This window comes from Apteryx rowi, unplaced genomic scaffold (assembly GCF_003343035.1).
Source record: "Apteryx rowi isolate R43461 unplaced genomic scaffold, aptRow1 scaffold_118, whole genome shotgun sequence".
In the NCBI taxonomy this organism is placed as follows: domain Eukaryota; kingdom Metazoa; phylum Chordata; class Aves; order Apterygiformes; family Apterygidae; genus Apteryx; species Apteryx rowi.
Window position 1 is genome coordinate 251970 of NW_020447397.1, and position 15422 is coordinate 267391.

Here is a 15422-nt window from a genome sequence, read left to right on the forward strand (position 1 = left end):
AGGACCTTTGCGACAGTTAACATTGGCTCTTGTTCTTTGTGCAACAGAGCGAAATCTCTTTGAAACATTCATTGGTTATGAATGCTTTTATTATTCTATTTTATTAACAATGCTAGGGATTTTTTTAGAAAATTCCTTTGGCTATCTTTGCTGTATAAGGAAGATGAATGAGCTCTCAAACTGGATGCTCAAGCTTCTTATATTTTTAGATATTTCAAAATATATTTTCATATTTTAAAATTATTGATTTAAAAATTTTATTTGTAACTGATTTTTTTAAATACTTAATTCACTTGAAAACAAAATGGAAATGCAAAGCACTCTGATTATTTTGTGTGAGATAGTTCAGAACTCCTTGGAGAAACTGGGGAGCTGATTTAATGAATAGTCAAACCAGATACTGTAGTTCAAAAGTTACCTTCCGATTTGTTCTAGTTGTGGTTTGACGTTTTCTAATGTAAGTCCTCTCAGCCATTAACAGTGCAGTAGAAAAATAATGTGTCTTCTCTTTTTTTAATAGTACTTAAAAATACTATTGAAAAGGTTGGAGATAATTAAATGCATTTAATTTGCACACCATGGGAGAAAATTTGAGGTGATGTAAATCAGATGCATAATCCTTTGCCAAATTATGATGTTATTTTCTTGTATGTAACATGAGTGGAGGCTGCTGGGTGTGAAATATTTGTTATCTTTGGCTTGGGTTGATTTGTACATCTGTGTTTTTTTTCTGACAAAAGTAAGGCTTTCCAGATACCCCCACCCATATAAACTCATGAAACAAGTTAATCACTACAGAGAAAAATGATTCAATCAATATCTTGTCCCACAACTTCCTGGAAAGCTGGCATGTGAAGGCAAATACTTGCATGACTTTGAGTGTTTTGCATTTTTTGAAGCTTGAAATTCCAAACTCAAAAGCTGTCCACATGTATTTTGGAGATTGTACATTACTTTTGAGGAATGGCTAACTTGTTAAGCAACAGTCCTCAGTCTGGTAATTCAACGAGAGTGCATGACAGATTTGCAGTGATCATATCTTTCAGCACTTAATCCTTGGCTCTAAAATCTTCCAGTATTTCTGTTGCCTATCTGTTTTGGACTTCAAGCTTTCTTTCACACAGGGCTTGTCTTCCCTGGAGAGTCGGCTTGAGTCGTAATAGGAACGTAGCCCATAATTTGAGTCCYGTGCATTGACAAAAATCCCTTCTGTTAGGCAGGGAGGTGACTGCAGCTCAATCTCTCTGGACTTTCTGGCGTTAGTAGGGTTTGTCCCTTGTGAATAGATCAGTCTTTGCAGTCATGTATTCACTTGCAGGGGGCCACCCTGATTCTCGAAGCCTTAATTGGAGTGTTGTAATTGAGTTACTTCTGCTCTGGGGACAGTCATAAGTCTTCAAGCTTGTAAAGATCTCCTTTAAAAAAAAAAAAAAAAAAGTACTTTCTAATCCATAAGCTCCGCACCAAAATAAGTGAATAATGAATTTTGTTTGATTCATTGTCCAGTGCCGTCCATTATCTTGAGTGTGCTGTAAATTAAAACCTGATGAGTGTGGTTGTGGAAGGGTGTGTCAATAGAGCATTCTTCATTCCTCATCTAATAGCTTCCAGTAAAGCTGGTTTAGCTTTTTAGCTAAGCTGAAGTTCGGATGATATGCTTGGATACATTATTCAGTTTTGGAGTTAGGACAGTACCTTTTAAAAATAGTAGCCTCTCTACTGTATAGCTTACGTAACATAAATTACACCTATTTCAGAGCAAGGTAACTACACAAAATTCAGAGGTCTCTGGAATTCAGAAAGGAGACAGACTGACAAAGTAAATAGGAGATTTCCTATTATTTTAATAAAATTATGTTTTCCCTTCCTGCATTTCTGTCATTCCTGTTTTCAGCTTCTTTATCCTTAATTGGTGAATCCCATTAAGGAATGGACAGACTCCAGCTGGGAGAGGAAGATGCTCCAGGGTGGGAATTTTTTGTAACTGTTAGAGAGAAATGAGGAATGTTTGTTACCATTGAATGCTGGGAAGCAGATTTCAAGTCATCTTTTTGAAAGTAACACAAGTTTTATCATCACCTGCAGCAGCAAGCAAATGAACCTTAAGTTTTTTGTTTGCTGCTTGTGTTTGGTTTTTGTTTCCCTCCCCAGCACAGTGGGGCTGGCAACTCTTACTGAGCGTGTAAACCTTGTGAAAGCAGCTCTGTGCATGCACGGGAGCCACAAGCATGCGCCCAGCCAAGGGTGTGACGTCCAGTGGCACAGGCAGGTGTGTGGAGTTTGTGGCGCAGGTGGAAAGTTAAATTTTCTTACAGGACTTGTTCTGAAAGCTATCTACTGGGAGGACCTAGCTGGAAGAAAAGGCAGGCCGTCTGCCTGCTGGGCTGGTAGCACTGCTGCTGCTGTGCAAGGGCAGGGTAGGGCTGTCGTCCTCTCAGGTGCCATTGCTTTGTCCTRGTAAAATTACCCACTTGTTTAGTGGTGTGGAAAGTTATTTATCTGAAACTTTTATAAAGTATGAAGTTCCCGTGAGTGTATTTACGCCAAGGGATCGGTCTTGTAACATTTGAAGTACCTCCCATACGAGATCTTTGGCAGGTTGAGAGATACAATATATAGTAAAAACTATATACAGAGGGGTGTGTGTATGAATATATATATATATTTTTAGTACAGTTATTTTGCTACTGCTGCTTCAACAAGTGGCATGCAAGTTGTTTTCCATCTGCACTGCACACAGTCATTTTAAGAAACTGCAAATGGTTTCAGATTTTGGGAACATGAACTCTACAAAACTTTCTGGGGGATTTTAGAAAATAGAGAAGCAAAATTATCCTATCCCATCCACCTCATGGACCTGTTTTAAACGTKTGTGTATTGTACCAAAAATTGGTTAGTCCACACTGCCTACTCCCTCCTCCTGCCATTTATGGCATAGATACTGAAGGTTAGAAGGATTTCCAGCTCCACTTAAAGAAGTCTAGCCTGTTTTTTTAAAAATTTATCCATCATTTAAAAGGTACTTGGTTTGACAGTAATTAGCATATAAATACTATTAGAATCCTGGTCATATCCATTTTATTAATAGGATAGCTATCTTCCCTAGCAGCGCAGACATTTGGGACTGAGTAAATCATGTTTCTGCTTCCAGTGCATTTTACAGGACCAACTGGCAGAATGTCTTTGTGGGTGGCATAAACTTGTCTGTTGAAGTCATTTAGCTGGAATTGTTTGCAGTCCAGCTGATTGTGCTTATAAGCAAGAAGTTTAATGTTTTAAATTGCTGTTAGTCGTTGTCAAAGAAAGCAGGGCTACTCCCAGTAAATAAAGGCTTATGCTATGGAGGAAATGTTTTCTCTAAGTTAGTGAAACATATGTAATGACTGGTTATAGGATTAGCGGGTAGCTACTTGAGAGAACCAGATGGAATATGAATATATGTGGGTGGGAAGGGATTGAGGCAGATGGTGCCTGGGGATATGTCATTCCACTGCTGTGCGTTGCTGTCCCTGCCTTTTCTGTCTGTAGGAATTAACAAGGACCCGCCTGTTTCTGAGGACCTACTGTGATGTTGGGCTTCCCAACTGCTCCTTGCTTGTTAGCGTGCTGGTGACAAGGAATTGAAAGGGCAACCTAAGAGCCCATCTTAGTGCCAGTGGCATGCCCTCCTCACTGGGGTGCAGGAGGAGCCGCAGAGGAATCTCTGCTGCTGGGGTGATATTCCGTCAAAAGTTTGGGAATCCATGGCAAGGGCTGATTTTCCTTTTCAATACTCATCAGCTCAGCATTGGTATAATACACCTCACTCTAGCCCCAAATATTTCCTATTTTGTGCTGGGGAAGGGAGTGACACACTGCAGGGAGGAGGGGTCTCCTTTGGAGTTGTGATGTTACTAGAATTTTAAAATTGGTTAACTCCCCTCCTTTTTTTTTTTTTTTTCTTTCATCTCCACCCTAGGATGGATCACTGGGAAATATTGATGACCTGGCACAGCAGTATGCAGACTACTATAACACCTGCTTCACTGATGTGTGCGAAAGGATGGAAGAGCTACGCAAACGGAGGGTTTCCCAAGACCTTGATATGGTATGTAGAGAAGTTATGACTTTGTTACAAACGATTGCCATTTATGCCCCTGAAGAAGAATCAATATTTCAGCTTGAGGAGTTCTACCCAGGGAAATAACTGCACGTGGCTGCATTCATGCACACAAACATTCCAGCCAACTCAATTAAACACTTGGAAATTAACACGATTAAGTTTTTCTAGGTATTTGTTATGATTCATTAAGCCTTGGAGTCTGCATTTTTTAGTTATTCTTTAATTAGAGCACTTTTTGCTTACACACATTTGCTTGCAAACCTCAGCTCTTGGAGGCAAAGTGTCTGATGAATGCATTGTTCCCTTGCTCCAAGATGCTCCCAATGTGAGCGTAACAAAACTGTGTGCTGTTTCTCTGTTGCACTGTATGAACTGTGGAGATAATGCTTCTCAAAACTCTTAAGGTGCAGATACTGATTTCAGGCTCCCAAATGGAAGCAATCTTCACTTTTGTGAACCCTTCTCCATTAATACAAGTCACAAAACAAAGGGGGGTCATTGAGTCAAAGAGTCTTTCAGGCTGGAAGGCACCTCAGAAGGTCTTTAGTCCAACCTCCTACTCGGAGTGGGCTCAACACTGAATTCAGACCAGGTTGCTCAGGGCTTTATCCAGTGGGGTCTAGAAGATCTCAAGGATGGAGACAGCGCAGCCACTCTGGGCAACCTGTTCCAGTGCTTCACTGTCTTCATAGTGAAGTATTTTTTTCCTGATATTCTTTCAGAGCCCTCCTACCCCGTATCAATTTTTCTTACAAATCTTGTCTCACAGGAAACAGGTTACTGATGTTTTTATATATATGTATATATTTGTCACTTATGGTTTTGCTGTAGTGGTAACTTTTATATAGCACATAGAGAAGCTAGTAACCAAAGTTACTAGCTATTGCAGAGCTTGTAAACTGTGAACTTGGTGACTGGTAGTTCATAGTAGCTATGCTTTGAAACAGTATGTGGTAATTCTGATCTGAAGTAATACTTCTAAGAAAAAATAAAAGGGAGAGGGGTGCTGTCATATAGTGTAGTACTTTCTGCTTGGGAATCTCAGACTGTATAGCTCATAAAACATCTTGTTTGTATGGGAGAGCAAGGTATGGTTCGTACGTCTACTAATGTATAAAGCTGTTGCAAAGCCAACGTAGGATCTGACCACAGTTCTGTAGTTCTACTACGAGATCAACTCCTTTAACAGAAATTCTGAAGCTCAGTGTGTATAACTGTGTGTTCTGCCTTAGCTTCCCCAGATCCTAGCGACTGACTGGTAGCAGGGAGTGGTTTGCTCACTCTCTGACAGCTGTCCCTGATGATGTGGATTGCTGAAGGCTACTTTCTTTCTTTTTGGGATTCCAATTTAGCAGCTGAGACTTCCGGAGCTCTAACTGACTTCAGCTGTACAAATGGAAGGCCACAGAATCTAGACAGAGTTATCTCCTCTGACCCGCTGAAGTTTGTTAGTTTCTTATTTATTTTTAAATGAAAAAAAAAATCAGGTTTGTTTTGTGGGTCTATAGTTGCCAAGAAGTTCCAAGCATTAAACAAAGATTATTGCAGGATACGTAGCTGTATGTGAAATCCCGCTGTAGGGAGAACCCTGAGCCTTCTGTGCAAAGATGTCAATGGCACAAAACCGTGGCTCCTGTGCTACTCTGTCTGCCCTAGTATTTTAGATAACTATTGACAGCAATGAACTCGGGATCTTGGAAGGCACCTTCTGTGCTGGGTAATGATGCATGCTTTATGACAGGAGAGAACTTCCTTCCATTTAGACAGATGGGCCTAATTTGGCTCCCTTCTTTCCAAAGCTGCAGAAGCTGGGTGGAGGAAAGCCATGTGAGCTTAATTAACTCTCATCAAAAGTGCAGAGCTTCATGCTGGTTTAAATAGACATGAACCCAAGACAGATCAGCAAGTGATTCACTAGCTCATTCTGTTAAAGAAAAGCTATACTCAGGAAATGGCTGTGTGAAAAGACAACCTAGAGATGCCTCTTCAGTGCCTTCCATATCGAGTGCTCACTGTTGTAGTCCTGTCATGACTTTTTGGACTATCAGGTTTGTAGGCCAGAGAGAAAATCTTGCAGCTGAAAATGAAATTAGTGCTCAATTTTTGCTACCTCCGTTACCGGTATAATACAGTTTCTGGACATCAGGCAGCTGTTCTGCTGATAACCTGTGAGGCTATGGATACTCGCTGACTTCCATAACAACATCATTCCAACAGCACTGACTGCTGCTGAAGCTTGCTCTTGTCTGTAAATAGGCAGGTCTGACTTAGTGGATACACAAAGAGTCAGTTTGATAGAATAATATACCTGTTTGTAATCTGCTGTAGCTTTCTAGAGGAAATGGTTTAAACAGAAGAGCTGCTGAAGTGACATCAAAAGCATTAATGTGAAAGACAGAAGAGTGGCCCATTTGCTGTGATGTTTTTCTTCTTTTTACAGCTTGAGGAAAGGTAGTTTATTTGCAAAGATTTTGGAATTGTGAATGAGGAGTAATGCTGGGAGAAATGCCAATCACAGCAGTATTCCAGTAGCAGATGTATGCAGTCCCAAAATTATTATGCACCAATATTATTGGGCTGTTTGTCTAGCCTGGCGCTACTCTGCCATACATAGCGCTCTCAGCAGGGGTGAGGAGGAACAGTGCTACCTATATATCCTCTTTTCCCAGCAGCAGGGAAGTGGCAGAGCTGGAGGCAGACTGTAGTTCTGCTCTTTTCCCCCCACTGGTGGCCTTCTCCCTCTCGTTAGCAAAGTGCTAGAACAGAGCGAAGCTGATGTGCATGTAATACTAGTGCAAATCCACAGAATTTTGGTGGAGTAAAGGTTACTGAATCCGAGGAGGGAGGATACCATGGGATAAACCCAAGCCCTGCTTTGAGATCGGGTCAGATGTGGAGCAAGGGCTTAGACAAGGGGGAGGATCTCCACTGACAGCTGTCTAAAAGCTACAGATCCTGTGTGCAAAAAATTTGATAAGGCAATAGGTGTTGGGATAATCCTTCAGATTTTAGAGTCATGGAAGATTCAGATATCAACAGCTATGGTGTAGCTGTGAAATTACAGCTTGATTTTTGAATGTGGTTTGAGGGCGGCTTTGATGTCTTCATCAGTAATGCAAAGTGAGTGCTTAAATAATATGTAGCAGAAACATGAAAGGCCAAAGTTAGGTTTGGAACTACTTTTACTGAACACTGTGTAAACAAAGAGGAAAATTGGGTCACCCCAGGGATCTGAGCATCTTCTAAAAGTTGCACAGAGAGGCTGCGTCCAGGGGGAGCAAAGAAAGAACAAGTTCCTGAGATGGCAAGAGGTGGCAGAGTTTTGTCAGTAACATGTAGTTAGTGCTGGCTCGCCCAGATTGTCCTTTGTAACATGTCCAGTGAAAGGACAGAAGAATGTAGTGTTTATTGCTGCTTCTGTACACTTCGAAAAAGTTTGAAGCTGTTTGGGAGCAAGTGTTGATATCTTGATTATATGTTGTGCTTTCTAATCAGTTCTCCGACCTTTCCTGTCAGACCACAACCATTTCAGTCTGGATATCCTGCTCTAGAGTTAAATTCTAAAAAAAAAAAAAAAAGTGAAATTGTTTGTGAGAACAGCATATCTTGTAACAAAACAGTAGCTGCAGATGGAGCATAGCACAGAGTATTATTCCAAAAGGTAATGCAGTCAAGGATTGTTAGTTGTCCCTAACCACAATAACTGTTTCTTGGATTTGGAATTTTGCCTCTGTTTTTGTAATGGAGAATGTGCTTGGGTTTGGGCATTAGTGTTTGTGAACAGCATGGGAGTTGCCCACATTTCCTAGCATTTGGCCTATTCCTGTGCACCATATGTTTTTTTGGCTGAGGAAAAACTGCAGTCAGAATAAATACAGTGGATTTTCAGGCCCATAATGGATGTATCACTGGTAATATTCAACTGGACATCTGTTAAAATGCAGTTATGGCCAGAAAAGTGACTCTGTGAGGATGGCACCTTGTTAACTGCTCATATGTGCTTCCTTTGTGTCTTTGGGATCGTATCTGTTTGACTCACTGACAAAAACAGGTTCGTTGTGCCTGTCAGCAGGGCAGTGCGTTATTGATATAGCTGTGAAAGAGCAAACTGCATTCTGTTGTCTCATCCATCACTGACAGTCACCAGCTAACTCCTGCTTCCAAGGTCTGTATTGTAGCTGATGATCTTGAAGTCAAAGAACAGCTTGAGGTTTTCTGATGGATTCTGACAGCTATGGTTGCAGCACTGAGAAGTTACACTCATCTTTTGACTTGTAAATTACATAAATTAAAAATGTGTGCCATTGGAAAGCAATAAGGCACATTGGTATACCAGTTTTCTTTCTTCATACATTTAATTCCTTTTCTTGTGTAAAGAGGGAACCATTCAGAATCTCTCTATTATATAGTAAACAACAGCGCATGTATTCAACAAATTTGCTTGCGTATTCACTTGTGTTTGTACAGTACCTGGATTTACAAACCCACACGCACACAGATGCAAAGTCAGAACATACAGTTGAACTCAAAACCAACAAAAGCTTCTGGCCTTGCTGCCCATATGCATAAAACATGTAGGTCCCATATGTTTCTGTGACCATTCATGGTTTTGAAAGGTGCTCAGCAGCCTACTGTTCGCTTGCAATTGGAGTTGACGGTCCAGCTAATATCATTGCTTATAAATAGTATGTGTCTGGCAAGGCAGAGTGCAGGAAAAGTGGCACAAATAGAGTAACTCATTAGCCTTTAACCTTTTAGAGGTGTATTTGGTTGCTACTTTACTACTGGTTGGCCATATCATAAGACTACTGAAGAAACTCGGCCAGCCTTCACTCAAGGAGACCAGAATGTGCAGAATTGTTGCAGTCAGTGGTTGATGTGTATTTAAGGAATCACCATGGGAGCTAGCCGCTTCAGTCAGAGTTATGATGCTAAATACCTTTGAGGAATCTGTCCCACAGTTCCTATGCTTACATATACCTGGCTCTAACCACCTCTGTTCCTCTGCGTGTTCAAAGTGCTTTAGAATCTCGGGGTCCTAAAATAGACTGCTTATTCCCTGCCATGAAGCGATCAGCTCTGCTCTGCAAATGCAGTATTGTTTGCTGTTACCTTTGTCCTGAAAGGGCACCTCTATCTTGCTGGAACAGGATCCTACTGTTTTGTTTTGTCTTGTTGGCTGCAAGAGGCCCTCCAAAATATAAACAACATTTGAGTTGGATTAAAAAGTATCTACTGCATAAAAAATGAACTGGAGAACACACAGATAAGATTTCTTAAATTTTGGAGCATTTCCAAGCCTTATCAGTCAAACACACAAAAAGAAAAAGTAGTAGTAAAAGACATGGACTTTAAGGATTTTTTTTCTCTGATATAGTTTAAAAATAGGTTTTTGCGTGGGTATGAGGTGCATAAAGTGGATTTACATACATATGTAATGTATAATGAAGATTTAATATGTCTGCAGTTTCAGTCGCTAGACATTTTAGGGTTTATCTTCATAAGTTAAATTCATAATAATTTTTTTCCTCATTAATGGAGCTTTTTTAAAGGTAGTCACAATGGAAATTCTGGAACAGACAGGGTATTTTTATTATCTCATGTATCGCACACCAAGTCAGCAAGGCATTTAAATACAGAGCTAGCATTAAGCACGGAAATAAAGCAGTGCTTGTTCTGAACAGCAAAGTGAATACAGTTCTAAGCAGTTCTTAGTCTGCTTAGTACTAGCAGGCTAAGTAAAAATCTCTGGACTTTCTGTAAGCTAATGTTCTCCTGCAATCTCACCATTGTTTTTGTTGGAAGCCCATCTATGAATAATCCCTTAAGCAAAATGTGTCTATTTATAGGCAAAGTTTATAGGTTGGAAATTCAGCAGATTATACGGCTACGGTTGTTTGGGTGACCTTATCTTCCTTTCATACATTCAGAGGATCCCTGTTTTTTTGGAGCAGGATCTTCAGTTTAGCATGTCTGCACTTTCGAATGTTCATGTTTTTGGCAATGCCACTGTTTTGGAAAGAACAGGTCATCAAAGGTAACTGTTGTTTTTTTCCAAACTTGTAATACTGTTATGAAATAAAAAAGATTACTTTTGATAGTCTGACATGTAATTGTGTAGTAAAAAAATTCTCCTTAGTGTTATATCCAGCTACTCTCGATCTTGTAGCATCATCTGTTGTGATTTTCTTCCTTTAAATTCAGCAGGACTTTTATTTTGAACCGGAGATCAATTGAATATGTTCTTTACTGTGCTGTTGTTTGATCCTAGAAGCACTGCATATCTTCTGGAACTGACAGACTAGATTTGTATTAACTCTGTGATTTAATCTCATCAGAACCTGAGGACTTTATGGGGGTGTGTGTCTGTGTGGAAAACTTAGACCCACTTCAGATCCTTTAGTTTATCTCTTTCCTTCTCCTCCCTCTGAATTTAGAAAATGACAGCAAAAATAGAAATACTCAGTGTCATCCTATTGAACCATTAGGTAAATTTCATTGCAAAGGATAGGGTTATTAAAAAAGCAAGCAAGCAAATTAAATTGTCATATAAGAAGAGATATCTCTTAAAAAAAACCCCAAACATCCAAACTCCATAGTAAATGGTTTTTGTGGCATGCAGTTCAGCTTGTCATTCAGAGATTACTAAAAGAGTTCTAAAATACCAGTCTGACTAACATTAATTGGGGCAGGACAGTGATGTGTATCAGCAGGCCATTCAGTTTTGGGAGGTGAATATCCAGGACATTGTGAACATACTTACCAGCTTTTCTGAAGTTTCTAGGAAGGTCCAACATTTGTTTTGCAGACAGTTATTCCTCGCAGGAGGGTAGCTTCAGTTTCAGCAAACCATGGGAAAAGGCTGATGAATTAACTAAAAAGACTGGGGAGACTTATGTGAAGAGGAGGGCAGAGACTAGTGAAATGGTACTCAGTGTTGATGCAAGAGGCACACAGGATGGCTAATCCCTCAAGATTTTCCAGTCCTGTATTCAGAATAGGTGAGCTTCAGGTACCTTTATTTGATAAGCAATTCCATTGGATTCAATGGAGGCTGTTAATGGAAAAGATTGGTACTGAGTCAGAAGAGTATCAGTCTGTTGTAATGTGGTAGTATCTAAACCAATAGAAGAATAACCTAGAAGGTGTATTCACATTACTCTTCTTTGTCTGCTTATAGTTTAAACTTGACTCCCTGGCAGCTTCTGTGTTCTTCCTTCCTTCCTCCTTCCAAACACTGCTGCCCAGTCCATCTGTGTATGCTGAAGGTGGCTGATGGCAGCTTCAGATGCCAAATAATTGTTGTGTTGGCTTCCACTTCTTTTAAGTCCTTGAGTAAATGAACACCACCACTGGTCCTCAAGACATAATAAAGATATTGCTTAAGATAGATGCCTTCAACTTAGTGAGGTATTCAGAAACTGTACTTGTAAGAACAATAGCAGTCATCAGAAAAGTGTACGGGTCTTAATCAAGAATAAATCAAGAACGTGCTCCAAAGAGAATTAAAAACGTCATGAGTATTTATCAACATCTGGATGTGCTTTGGAATGTCTGTTTTTCTGTAGCAGAAATACATTCCTCCAACAAAGACACCCAGAGGAAGGCAGGCCTCCATCCACAAATTCAAAGGGATTAGTTTCTTTTTTGCCAACCTGTCCCTGCTCTTCATGATGTCAGTTCGGATGCTACACAGCTGCTCTCCTTTGATCTCTCCAAGCTTTGTCTTTCCTCAGTGTTATGTTTGTTTCCTGTTTCAGCAGTGTCGCCTGAAGCACACAGAGAAACATTCCGTTTCAAAGAAGGCAGCATGTGAATTTTGTATTTGCAGGAAGAGTGCAAGCAGTTTGAAGAGATGTGATTTCTTCGGTGATTGATCAATCTGTTTTTCTCACAATAATATAAGGAATGGATGTCAGCTGGAAGCCCCTCTTCTTGACTCCCGTCTATCATATCCCTTTTGATTTATGTTTGTAAATTTTCCCCAACATTTTAGATTGCAACTGTATCTTGCATAAGGGAACAAAGTAATTTGTTACATCTCGATATTCCCTGACACTAAATCTGTTTTGACTGTTGAAGCAAATTGGGCTAGGGAAGGTAACTCCATAACCCTATAAGAATACACATATAAAGTGAATAAGTAATACTTCACACAAAAGGGCTGAATTTGAGTACCTTACCAGAGGGATGAATTTCATGTGTTGCTGGACTTGATGATCAAAATTGGTCATGGATTAGAAACTAATTAAAAAAGAAACACTTAGTGATTAACAGGAAAATTTGGAATGCATAAGTTTCTTACAAAAAACATACTGGTAACTTTTATTTTGTATCTGTGTTTCTTGCCTGTTGCTGTGGAAGTTCCTGATATGACTGCAGCTATAGTTATTTGGGTTAGGTCTCCGTATGGAAATAGTGGCAGTACAGTTGTGTACCCTAGCTTATCTAAAGCAATATTTGCAGAAGTAATGTCTTATTAAATCTGTAGATATAGCTGGGGAAAAAAGACAAATCTTTTCATTATGTAAGGCTTTATTTACAAGCCATCCAGATAAATTAGGAACAACAACAAAAAAAGGTAGCAAAAGAAAAATCTGAATTTGGAAGCTTTCTCCAAGATGAACTAAGATAATAAATCAAACAGTAATTGAAAGAAGTCCATCTCCCCTGACCTCCCAGGGAAACATGTTTCAGGCTTCGGTCAGCTTTCTGTCCTGGTGCATCCGCTGACCTGTTCGGGTTTCTCCTCATTCTGGTATCTCAGCAAAGATGAAGTCATGATTCAAGCCCATTTTGGCAGAAAAGATAGCTTTTAAAGCTTTGCAGCATGTGAGTGCTGCTGAAAGTCATGTGAATGAGATGCAAGAAGGAAGTGAGTGATCAGAGGCTGCTTTATTGAGTTCATGTGGTGAACTATTGAAAGGCAAGTAATTGAGTAATTGGAGCCTTCAGTTGCTAGACTACACAGAAGCTCACCAAATAATTTTATTTCTTCTTTGTACAGCACTTTCCACCCTCAAAGCATTTTAAAAACATTAATTAGCCTTTGTTGCATCCTTTGAGGTTGGTAATTTAAGTACTATTAACCCTATTTAGGCCTCATCTCCTTTGGATTCAGTTGCTGGTGAGGATTTACCTATGTAGTTCTCCATTTTGTAACTATAGTTTTGCAAAAGAGTAGCACAAAACTTACTGTAAATTCAGAACAACTTAATAACAGATAATGGCACTAGTCCAGGTCTATCCCAGTGCAGCTGTAAACAGATATTGGCCACAAGAGCTAATTATGTAGTGTATGGTCAGTGAGTGAAGAATATAGGTGACTCTGCAGCTGAAGCCTAACGTCCATTCCTCTAGCCCACATTTAAAAAAAAAAAAAAAAAAAAAAATTGTAAGTACTGTATAAGTCATATATATCTTAAAAATGTGCAAGACCATTATAGCATTCCTGATCTAGCATCTTTCAGAAAACTGTACTATTTTCTTCTTTTGAGTATGGAGGTCTGGTGAAAAATCTAGCTCTGTTATATGGTAGCTCATTTCCAGCCATCTCTTCTTCTTTTCCATCCTGCCTCTACTCTAAATAATTATTTGTCTGATGTATGGCAGTGACAACACTAATATAAATGCAAAGTCAGACAGCTGTGTTACTTCACTGTGGAGCAGGCTTACGTTTCTTCAGCCATGCATTAATTTCACTGGAATAGTGTCAGTAAGTGAGATGCCTGAAAAAAATGCTATTTCATCAAAGCCCAAATTAAATATTTCTTTTTGAACACCTGTGGGAAAGTATGAGAAATGAGGGGCATGGTTTGCAAAGTAGGTGGTGGTTTGATCTGACAGTGTAGGAAACCAAAGTTCAGTTCTCTCCTCTGCCTGAGGAAACTTGAACTCTTATCTCTTATCTTGATGAAGAGTGCTCTGCGATTTAATATTCTGTCTTCTTAATCTTATCTGTTGATCATCCCACTTCACATATATAAACAGTTTCTGGAGTAGCAATGGGAAGGAATATCAGTGCCTCATCTTCCAGGTAGGCATCTTCTCCACAAAGCTGGTGAATCTTATTTTTTCCTTTGTCTCTTGCAGTTTAAATATTTTAAAGAGGGTTGAATTGCTTTAACAGGAATGGAGTAGGGAACATAAATCTCAGCCTAATGGTCTTTGGCTCCTTTTTGTTGTTTTGTGTGTTTTAGAGATCTCATTTCAGAATGAGACTATATCAAGGAGCCAAGCTGCTGACCCTCTAGCAAAATTCAATTTTCCTTTTCATGACTGCTGCTTTTAACTTCATGACTAGTTTGGATAAGTTTTTTTGTAGGGTAAACAATATCAGGCCACCTATCTCCCTTGATCTCTTTGTTTATGAATAGCCTCCCAAGCAAACAGCAAGAACAGAACTTAGTTTACTGCAGATCTGGATGAGTTTTTCAGGGATTTGATAACTTTATTGTTTTTGCTCCTTTCAACTGAGCTGTGTGGTGTTAGTGGATTAGTTTCATTGTGGCTTTTGAATTGCAGGTGGTATCTGTAAGTTTATGCTTTTGCTTATGGTGTGTAGAGGTATTTTGCCACAGTCATCCTAGTTTGCTAAGGAAGTTTAATGTTCATATTCTTCAAAATTCCTTTGACAACAAAAGTAGAAAGCCACCATGGTTTGCATCAACATTTAGCTTGTCTTTGGTAATATGGAAATATCTGAATACACTTTTTATGACTGAATGATAAGGGATAATTAAAGAACATAGAATACAGGTTTTTAAAAACATGTAGAAGAGGACAAATGAAATGCATTTTTTATCAGTGTGTTACAGTTTGGCTAAGGTGAAAAATTACAACGCAACTGAAGCAGCCATGAATTTTTCTCACTGAATTTTTGGTTCAAAGGGATTAAAGGAGATTAGGAGAGAAAGATGAACATAAAATCTGACAGCTGGACATGCTCTTTGGAGCTTCCTGCTCGCATTTTGCTGCTGTTGTAGGTTTTGTTGGGATATTTTGACTGTTCAGGCATGACAGGAGGTGAGGAGTGCTGAAGGAAGGAAGGAGCCTCAGCTTTGAGAGTAAGGAATCCAAGAGACTCTGGAGCAGATGCCCCCAAATTTGGGACAGAGTTCTTCAGGAAGAAGAAGAGGAAAGAAGAGAAGTTGGCTATTGCTTGCACACAAGGCCGAGGAGAGGAATACTATGAGTTAGGTCACTAGAGTAGGTCACTAGAAAATTAAGTTGGTGCAAAGAAAAACAGATGATCTATCCTGAAGGCTGCAGGGGAAAAAAATGCCCCAAAGCAGAAAGCCATTTTTATTTCTATAAGCCC

The 15422-nt window shown here is 39.5% G+C and overlaps 1 protein-coding gene across 2 annotated transcripts in view; it reads left to right on the forward strand.

Moving 5' to 3' along the window:
- Positions 1-15422, forward strand: part of SASH1 (SAM and SH3 domain containing 1) — a 128877-nt gene that overhangs the window by 21883 nt on the left and 91572 nt on the right. For both annotated transcript variants that reach the window (XM_026083832.1, XM_026083839.1), the window contains exon 2: positions 3959-4087. In XM_026083832.1, coding sequence (XP_025939617.1) covers positions 3959-4087 — 129 coding nt within the window. The remainder of the gene's footprint in view (positions 1-3958; positions 4088-15422) is intronic.